This window comes from Brachyhypopomus gauderio, chromosome 2 (assembly GCF_052324685.1).
Source record: "Brachyhypopomus gauderio isolate BG-103 chromosome 2, BGAUD_0.2, whole genome shotgun sequence".
Lineage (NCBI taxonomy): Eukaryota > Metazoa > Chordata > Actinopteri > Gymnotiformes > Hypopomidae > Brachyhypopomus > Brachyhypopomus gauderio.
Genome location: NC_135212.1, coordinates 36,433,132 through 36,443,282, shown reverse-complemented (window position 1 = coordinate 36,443,282; position 10,151 = coordinate 36,433,132). Strand labels below are relative to the sequence as shown.

Here is a 10,151-nt window from a genome sequence, read left to right as displayed (position 1 = left end):
ACTGGACTGCCAGTGGTTCTCTACCCCGGAATATCATACCCACATGTCCTGTGGTCAAAAAGGAATCAAAGAAACACTAGAAGATGGCCAGCAGTGTGTATAGCCAGAATATACATGCGTCTAATGACGTGGTCTGTAAGTGTCACCATAAAACAGGAAATGGAGAAGGACGGTATATTGCTGTAAGTAGGCTCCATTAGGAAACAGAAGACAGCAGTTCAGTGTGAAAGATATTCCACCGTCTGAAGTCATGTGATCCGCTAAGACAGCCTGTACAGTCTACCGTCAGCAAAACGCTGAAGCCTGAACTTCCTAAGGATCTGCTGCTACGGTCACGTGTCATCCCAACGTGGCAGCCGAAATCAGCTGCTGCGGTCACGTGATTCGCGCAGTGTTCAAGATGGCTACATCCGAAATGTAAGTGTGCGCTGCAGAGCTTCAAAATACTTTTTGTTTTCGTTTCTTAATAACTGTATAAGACTTCAGTTTTTAACGTTTGTGCTTGTATATGTAATCGTCAGCTTCTCTCGCCCGTATTGTAATATGTGCTGATGGGCGAGTGTCGTCACTCATCTTTTTACATTTTATTACGATTACTGATCGATGAATTTGGAAATGTATGCTGGAGGTTTATATATATATATATATATATATATATATATATATATATATATATATATATATATATATATATATATATTGTCGAGTGACTGCATGTTTCGGTTAAACTATGAAAACTGGTTTTGAAAGATCTTATTATAATATCTCATAGAAAATAGATTAAAATGACTGCAAAATGTTTCCAGAGGAGGTGGAATCAAAGAAAATAACAACAATCAAAAAGTTGTGTTATCCGTTGTGCTTCTGTTACTGTTTTAACGGACAGTGCTGACACTGCAAGTATTTCGCTGTCTTGATTTCTTGCACTTTGATTGTTCGGACTTCGTCTCTTGAGGACTTTAGGATTTTTGCCGTAATTTCAGACTTTGCCCATGTCGTATTATAATCACGTTATGGGTGCTCGTAATGATAAATCCATGCCATATCTTCGGAAATTTGTTAGTCGTCAAATTTTCCAGATTTATCAACTAACTGTTCTATCAGAATTCATGTTTGACATGTGCTCTGCTTTATGTCCTTTTATTCGTATGTGATTATTTCTTTAATGATTAATTCTCTAGTTATGTGCTCTGACTGCGTTTACTTGTGTATGATCTATTATATTTTTATATGTAAAACCTCCTATCAATATATAGTCGTGATATAAAACTTTTTATGGAATGTTAGACTTAAGGGTAAATTCAGCTGTTTTCACAATTGCCAGTTATTAACAAGCTTCCGTTCCCATATTTCTCATATCCCCTTTCCCACCTTAAATGGTGTGTGTGTTTTGCAGAAAGGGTGTGTTCTGGATGGGGAAGGACACCCTCAGGGTGTCTGCCGCGTTGTTTGCTCAGAACCGACAGCGCCTGTGTGAGGGTCTTCGGGGGGTCCAGGACCTACAGCCCCGGGCGATAGTGGTTCTGCAGGGTGGAGAGCAGAGACAGCGTTACTGCACCGATACAGACGAGGTCTTCCGACAGGTAATGACCACAGCAACACTGCCCTCTTCATAGCACCAAACATTCTGACAGGTAACGTCAAACTTCTCGCACACCTCCTCAGAAAGGCGCTGCTACCCCTGTCGTTGGTATTTCAGTACTGGGTTGACACTGACCAGTCGGGCAACCACCCAGTTCACCATTGGGGGTCACCTTGACTCGCCTGTCTGTAGAAGCCATGGATTAGACTTCTAGCCTGTAAGGAGACTCTCGCTGGTCTGTGATTCACTACAGGAGCAGGCGGCTGATGAAAGTGTGAGGTTGATGTGTGTGTGTGTGTTGATTTGTGTGTTTGTGTGTGTGTGTGTGTGTGTGTGTGTGTGTGTGTGTTGATGTGTGTGTGTGTTATCCATAAATAAATGAATAGCAGGTATTTCTTTCTGTCTTCTACGTGTTTATTTCATATGTAAAAAATTTCTTCATTTGAATAAAATGTTGTCTTCGTCTGTTTAGTTGCATGTTCACCCATGATCGTTTAGTAGCAGGGAATTGCACAGTTGTGATGTAGAACACACACACACACACACACACACTCACTCACTCACTCACTCACACTCACTCACTCACTCACTCACTCACTCACTCACACTCACTCTAATAAGACTGAGCTGTGCACTTCTAGAGTGTCTTCCACATTGCACTGATGAAACATTCTCGGGCAGAGATGAAATCTTGAGTGACTAGTCTTAATTGTTGAGAGCCAGTGTGTTGTGGAATATCTGTATACTGTTTTTAGGATCCACACTGATGAACAGAGGTCATGTGTGCTTTGTCAGCTGCCCTGAGGGGGCTTTTGGAGTCTGACTTTTAACTGCCACTATCTAAAACCACTGAGTGTGTGGCATGTTTGTTTCTGTTTTGAAAGTAGTCACTGCTACATGGTGTCAAACCATAATTATTGGCATGTAACAATAATGTTGTTGTGTTAACCACTGACTGGGAAACAAAATGTTTATTTTTATGTTTGTGTAAACTGCTGGTGTTGAAGGTGTAGTGCTGGTAGTGGCGGTGACTGGGTGGTCTTTAGTGTACATGACTGTGCTATGCGAGTCCAGTGTTCCTGAGTCCCTCGGCCTGACGTGTGAGAGTGGTGCGTGACTCTTGTCCCTCCGTATCCTACAGGAATCCTTCTTCCACTGGACGTTTGGCGTGACTGAGGCGGACTGCTATGGAGCCCTGGAGGTGGACACCGGCAAGTCCCTCCTGTTCGTCCCCAAGCTGCCTGAGAGCTATGCCACCTGGATGGGGAAGTAAGTTAGACATCCGAGCCACCACACACGCAGCTTAAACGTCGCTGGTAACACTTTACATTTACATTTTACCAGTGTTTACTTACTAACGTGAAGTAATGCATTAGTTAACATGAACAACACATGAAGTAACACATTAACAATAATAACTAATATTAAGTAAACATGTAACAGTTGCAGCTCCTGTTTTGGCTCTTTGTTGCTCACACCTTTTTAGAGCTTTAGTGTTTTAATTTGGAACAAAAGGGACTAAAGAGCTAAAAACACTAAAAACAGTATGGACACACTTCGGTTCCTATGCTGATAGATTCTGAATATTTTTAAGTTACCCATTACTTATGTAGGTAAATCAGTACAATTTAATATATTCCTTTAAGGTCACACCAAAAAAGGTGTAAGCAACAAAGAGCCAAACAGGAGCCTCAACTGTTACGTTTACTTAACATTAGTTAATTATTGTTAATGTTACTTCATGTGTTGTTCATGTTAACTAATGCATTACTTCATGTTGGTAAGTAAACACTTAATGTACCACGTGTTACCACGTCGCTTTTATTCACGGTTATGTGCATCAGAATGCACACATGCACATCAGAATGGCTCGCTGTGCAGATCTGATTGGCCAATTCTGTCCCTGAGAAGCAGATGCTGCCTCACTGAGTCGTGGTGGAGAGGGTGGGTGGTGTGAAGAGATCATCTCAGGCTTTGCTGGGGAGCGTTTCAATCCGCCCTGTTACTGGTCATTCAGGCTCTGGAGCGCCAGTCTTCAATACTGAGGAGTTGCTCCTGTAATATATACAAACATGAAGCCATCTTAAATGACATATGAACAGAGGGGCTGTTCTATTGCACATGATTAGCTGGTTATGAGATTCATAAGAATACAAGGTTATTCTATGGCCTCTCAAAATTAGTAGCACGGATGGGTTCTTTCTGGCAGAGGGCCCAACCAATGAGATCCTGGGTGTGTTTGTGAGTGGCAGGGACTTCCCCTCCAGACAGGAAGTGCTTATGCAGTGCTTCCCATGTGCTCAAGGGAAGTCTGACAGCATGGCCGTAGTGTGTTGTGGGCCGCTCAAGGGAAAAGTGTTTGCCAGGCACTTGATTAGACACCTGATATGAAGGTTTAGCCAAATGTGCTCTTACAGTCTGCTGTGCTTCTTTATCAATTAGTAACTTTTTCACAGTACAAGATGAGTAAGAGATTTTATGTATCTGGTTTGAGCCTCCAGCAGTTAGGACATCTTAACGCTGTTAGGTCTTTGGAAGTTGGTCCTATATTAGGCAACATGCAACAAAAAGAGGTTGAATAAGGACAATTAAATATTGGCTGGAAAAATAATTATGCAGCAAGCCAATAATAACAAAAGTTATTTCAAAGCCACAATGGTACTGTAGGCGGAGGAACACGACACCCCATGATGCACCTGGTCTTGGTTCCATCATGTCCACTGCCACTCTTCAGAGCAGAAGTCCTTGTGCAGCACGACCGTGCTGTCTCCCATGCAGGGTCCTGTGTGTGCACCGATTAAAGCAGCTTTCATCTGGGTCTTTTGGCAGGATCCATCCACGAGAACACTTCAAGGAGAAGTATGCAGTGGATGAGGTGCACTACACCTGTGACGTGAGTATATCGGTTGTCCGGTGAAATGTATGTGAAAGTCTGCTAACATCTAGGCTGTGTTCCAGTTTGGGCTTAGCAGGGTAACACCATGGAAACTTCACCAGTGACCCTGAGCTGGACTTGTTCATTCTGGTTTCACACTGTTTTCTTGTTTTCTAAAACTGTACTTGCTGAAGCTGAAGGCAAATAAGAGCGTACAAGGTAGCTGTCGTCAGCTTGTAAACCACTAGTCAAATATGCAGGAAGGAGAATTTCCTATTAAAAAGTAAACACACAATGAATATTAATGTGGAGTCATCTATGCCGAACGTGATTGGCCGGCTGGGTTGCCATGAGGTGGGGGGAGTGGGGTGCTCATTTGTTGAGGCGGTTTGTTCAGAAATGTCGCAGTGACACTGCGATATGAGTGCCAAGGTGGAGCACAAAAATGGCCATGTTTGATTTCTCTTAGGCTGTAAAGGAGTTGGGAGGACATGTTTGAGGAGGACATGTTTGAGGAGTTTTGGTATGGGTAGCTACTGGGAAAGACGAATGTTCTGAGGGTTGGTCTTGAGATAACGGGTTTATTATAGCAATTAGGAAAGCACTACCTTACCCCTAATCATCGAGATCCAAAGATAATGTCGGAGGGCCTACAGTCTGAGTTTTAGTTCAAAGGTTCTACCAATTGTGATGTCTGTGAACATTTCCAAAAGCTGTCAGGACTGTGTGTGTGTTTGGAGTGTGCACCCATATTCCCCCCCCATGCACACACACACACACACACACACACACACACACACACACACACACACACACACTTCGTGGCACATTATGTTGCAACAGTCTTGCCTTCCTGTCTTTTCGCTTTAAGTCTTCCCTTGTGGTGTATAGGTATGATGTAGTGGGAAGATGACCATATGGGTGTCCTTTCAGGTATCAGCTATAATCCTACCAGCTTTTATTCATTCCCACACGCTGGAGTTCCTTATTCACGAGATGGCGTCCCGCCAGGTTCGTAGGCTGCTCATGTTTGACCTGTCTGGCCCGCTGTCCTGCCGAGATGTCACCCCGATGCTTCTTGGTGAGGCTCGGACCCCCCATGCAGCTTCAGTGCCTGCTGAGCTCTGGTGGAAACGTGAGCAGAAATGCGGGTGGAGATGCGGCCAGACACACGGCAGACACGCAGGCTTAAGCCTGGGGTCTGGCTGCACCACTGCTGCTGTTGTGTTTGACAGTTCCTGATCTTCACAGCTACTGTGTGAATGCAAATCAGACACTTTGCTATTCTGGGAGAAAAAGGGTGTGTGTGTGTGTATGTGTGTGTGTGTGTGTGTGTGAGTTTGAGATATATCACAGCACTGAGTCAGACCTACTATGTTGGAAGTGAAATTTGGAACACACACTGTCTCCCCTCCCATCTTCTTACTCTCTTTCATGCTCTCTCTTCATTATTCCCCCTCTCTCTCTCTTCCTCTCTCACTCTGTCTCTCCTTCTCTCTCTCTCTCTCTCTCTCTCTCTCTCTCTCTCTCTCTCTCTCTCTCTCTCTCTCTCTCTCTCTCTCTCTCTCTCTCTCTCTCTCTCTCTCCCCCTGAACCTCCCTCTGCCTGCTGAACCTCAGCTCGGTCCTGGGCTGTGACTCAGTAACACAGCCTGTAGGATCCCCAATGTGTTTTAATGTAGTGTACCCAAGGTACCTCATGCACCCATCAGCCCTTCACTCATTCTCTCCCCATCTTTTTTTTTTTTAAACAGCATTTTAGCGATTGCAGTAATATTGCACTGCCATGACTTCAGACAGCGGATCCCTCCTCCTTTTGCACTGGTTGGAGGATGGGTGGTGTTGCCCTGGGGGCAGTGAGCAGAGATATGGGAGGTGTGGTGTTGGGATGGGAGGAGAGGGGCTACGTGCACGTTGGTTCACACACAACCACAAGGCCGGCTTCACCAGCACGGTTCTACCTCTCTGTGCCTCACCACACCTATTTATGATGATGTCATGGTAACCATCTCCGCCCCAAGGTCAACCCACAACATATGTGTATATTTTTAGCTGAACTCTCGTTATTATTACCGGGCTGGTTAGGGTGATTAATGGCGGGAGACACAGAGACGCGAGCTCTCCGGAGCTTCTGCTGACTCTGTGTTCTTCCCACTTGTTCTTTGGGGCTCGAAGCGTTTCGCTTTGCGTTGCTCATATTGCGTCAAGATTTTGCAAGATATTTCTTAATCTTTAATTGGTTATATTTAGCAAACGACTTCAGACCCTTTTACACTCACCATCATCTCCCAAAGACACACACACACACACACACACACACACACACACACACAGCTGCCATTTATACTTGTTTTCTCCCCCTTATTTAGTTTAATGTAATTATGAATTGGAATTAGATATGCATCTGAAACCTGATAACATACATGTACCGGAACATCTAAAAATATTTGCCAATCACACAGGCAGGTCATTATCGTCAGCTCTGCGCAGGGTGAGGACGTCCTCAAGAGTAGCAGGAACAATGAGATCAAAGCCAAACCCACTACCAGTCCCCCCAGTACCAGTTACACCACCCACCCCCCCATCCCGTACACCCTACAAACCATCACATACCCAGCAGGCACATTGCCAACACACTGGCCAAAAGAACCGGGACCTGCCAACACCAAGACTGGAAAACTCCACCTAAGATATAGGAGGCAAAGCCGTGCTCAGCTGGGGAGGCCCAATGTCCAGGGTGAAAAATCCCCCCACCCCCCACCAAGGCAGTGGTCCCCGGGGTTCTCCCGAGGACGAGCTGATGAGGGAGCACCGCTACCAGATGGGGGATGTGGTCGCCATGGAAGCAAAGGAGGTGCCATGACAGGATAAGCCCCTCCTTGGAATGTCCCACTGACAGGAGGTGGCCAACATGACAGTCCAACAAGTGTCTGGAAATGTAAGACTGAAGGACAGCACGGAGGCACTAATCATGACCACACAAGACCAAGCAAGTGCCAGTCCTACACCTGCTAGCAGTACATGGCAGTACAACTGGCTGTGGGACAGGGCTAATCTCAACACCAGCACTGTGCAACACCCTAGAGACCATCATGCATATTGTGTTGCCTATAGTATGGAGAGCCCCCCCTGTGAGTGGGCCTTCTTAAAGAGGCTGGCAGGACCCACAGCTGTCTTGGGAGGAGGGGAGCCCAGGAGAGTCCGTAAATGAGACCATGATTAATGCATTGCTTAATTGTGATAAAGTATACTTACTGTCATGCAAACCCTCCAGGGATGTATGTCAAATGTTTGCATGTTCAGTGGCATGGCTTTATAGATCTTTTAAATATCTGCTTGACTTTTAACCCCTTAACCCTAGAGGAATATCCCAGAGGCGGGGGTTAATGCACTGGGAAGAGAGGTGGGGTTAATGCACTGGGAAGAGAGAGGTGGGGTTAATGCTATTAATGCACAGTGAAGAGAAAGGTGGGGTTAATGCTATTAATGCACAGTGAAGAGAGAGGCGGGTTTAACGCACAGTGAAGAGAGAGGTGGGGTTAATGCACTGTAAAGAGAGAGGTGGGGTTAATGCACTGTAAAGAGAGAGGCGGGGTTAAGGCACTGTGAAGAGAGAGGTGGGGTTAACGCACTGTGAAGAGAGAGGCGGGGTTAACGCACTGTGGAGAGAGGGGTGGGGTTAAGGCACTGTGAAGAGAGGTGGGATTAAGGCACTGTGAAGAGAGAGGTGGGGTTAAGGCACTGTGAAGAGAGGTGGGGTTAAGGCACTGTGGAGAGAGGTGGGGTCAACACACTATGAAGAGAGAGGTGGGTTTAACGGACTATGGAGAGAGAGGTGGGGTTAATGCACTATGAACAGTGACGTGGAGTTAATGCTCTGTGATGAGAAAGACGGGGTTAACACGCTGAAGAGAGAGGTGGGGTTAATGCACTGAAGAGAGAGACGGGGTTAAGGCCCTGTGAAAAGAGAGGTGGAGTTAACACTATTAAAGCACTGGAGAGAGCAGTATGGAGTTTCTTCTCTACTCGTAGAAGCTTCACAGCCAACAGACTGTTTACATTTAGTTCACCAAACTGTAACAGGGAGACTGCTACTGACCTTTTATTATCTAGTTACTCTCATACTCACCAAACTGTAACAGGGTGACTGCTACTGACCTTTTATTATCTAGTTACTCTCATACTCACCAAACTGTAACAGAGTGACTGCTACTGACCTTTTATTATTTAGTTACTCTCATGTTCACTAAACTGTAACAGAGTGACTGCTACTGACCTTTTATTATGTAGTTTCTCTCATACTCTAGGGCAGGGATGTCAAAGTCAAATACACCGAGGGCCAAAAAACCAAATTTGCTACAAGTTGAGGGCCGGACTGGTTCAATGTTTATTAAAACATATTGAAATGATTGCACATAGCCTATTGAACCAAGACCTAACATAGTGTATATTATTTAATGCTTAATAAAGCAATATTTTCTTATGGATCTGTCAGTAATTATAAGTGAAAACATTTTTCAACAAGCAAACAGATAAAAACAAACTTCCTTCAAAGAAAACATGTCCTGTACATTAAATGAATAAAATAATAAAGGTTTGAAAAGTGCTGGAATTTAGGCTAAAGTACTTGAAAATGCTTGAAATTGTAACTGCTTCATTTCACAACAAATATCTGTCTGACTGAACAGTTCTCTTGTAATTCCAGGACGAAACATGAGAGAACGTGAAGACGTTAAGATTGGGCGTTTTGAAAATAAACAACCATTAAATAATGTGAATAAAAAAGCGAATTATTTCGACTATATGTATAAATATTTAACTTAATTAAGTTTAACTGGTGCACGACCTTGCGAATCGACAGCGTGCGACACCCTCGTGCACGGGCGGAGCCACTGCGATTACGTCATTTTCGCCGCGCAGACCCTCGCCGCTTGTGTGCGCTGCAGTGACTTTGCGGGCTACCGTTGCATTGTGGGGAATGTAGTGTTTGTGCGTGCAAAACACCATCGGGTGGCTGTGGCCTGCGGGCCGGTTCTAATAGTAATTAAATATCATCCAGGGGGCCATAGATAATCAATTCTTGACTTTGACATATGTGCTCCAGGGACTTGGACATTTTTTTCAAAATTATTTAATCACATTTAAAATAGTTTTATTAAATGCAGCACAATATAACTAAAAAAAAGATGCCTCAATTGTCAAATTTGCTCAAGCCAGTCCAAATATATTCTTATTTAAATCGGCCCTATTTTTTTAATGCAATTAACCTAAATCTTGTGATCAAGCAATGTGCGCTAGTTTTAGCGTGTGGCCATAGTTGCCCGGTTCGCGGTTTTCACACCAAATTGCGCTTGTTTGAAAATCCAGCCGCGGGTAAAAATTCTGGGGTCGCGGGGTGTGGTTTTTTGGGCTACTTTTGAGTTGGGCCACCGCGGGAGTTACAAGTCAACACAAAGAATCGATCGCGATATAACACTTAATTTGTCTCCATTTTAAACACTCGCCACCCCCTCCCCCATCAATAACTTTGGGCTTTGGGCTAGTTTAGGCTGTTGAAAGGCGGGTTTTACACTGACTTTGTGCGGGATATTTTTGTAGGACCTGGCAACCCTGGCTAGTTTTAGCATGTGGCTAGTCCGTGCCCGCCGTTATCATGGTTCATTGGACCAACACGTTGTCTTGGGAGCCTTAAAAC

General features: G+C 44.6%; 1 protein-coding gene across 2 annotated transcripts in view; it reads left to right on the top strand.

Annotated features, from left to right (window-relative positions):
- The first annotated feature begins 265 nt into the window (after positions 1-265).
- The window catches only part of pepd (peptidase D), a 46,207-nt gene continuing 36,321 nt past the window's right edge, over positions 266-10,151 (top strand). The window contains exons 1-4 of one of the 2 annotated variants that reach the window (XM_076995033.1): positions 266-417; positions 1,397-1,583; positions 2,724-2,851; positions 4,412-4,475. In XM_076995033.1, coding sequence (XP_076851148.1) covers positions 401-417; positions 1,397-1,583; positions 2,724-2,851; positions 4,412-4,475 — 396 coding nt within the window. In that variant the 5' untranslated portion in view covers positions 266-400. Of the gene's footprint in view, positions 418-588; positions 618-1,396; positions 1,584-2,723; positions 2,852-4,411; positions 4,476-10,151 lie in introns of those variants that run through there. The other variant, XM_076995034.1, reaches the window with a different exon arrangement.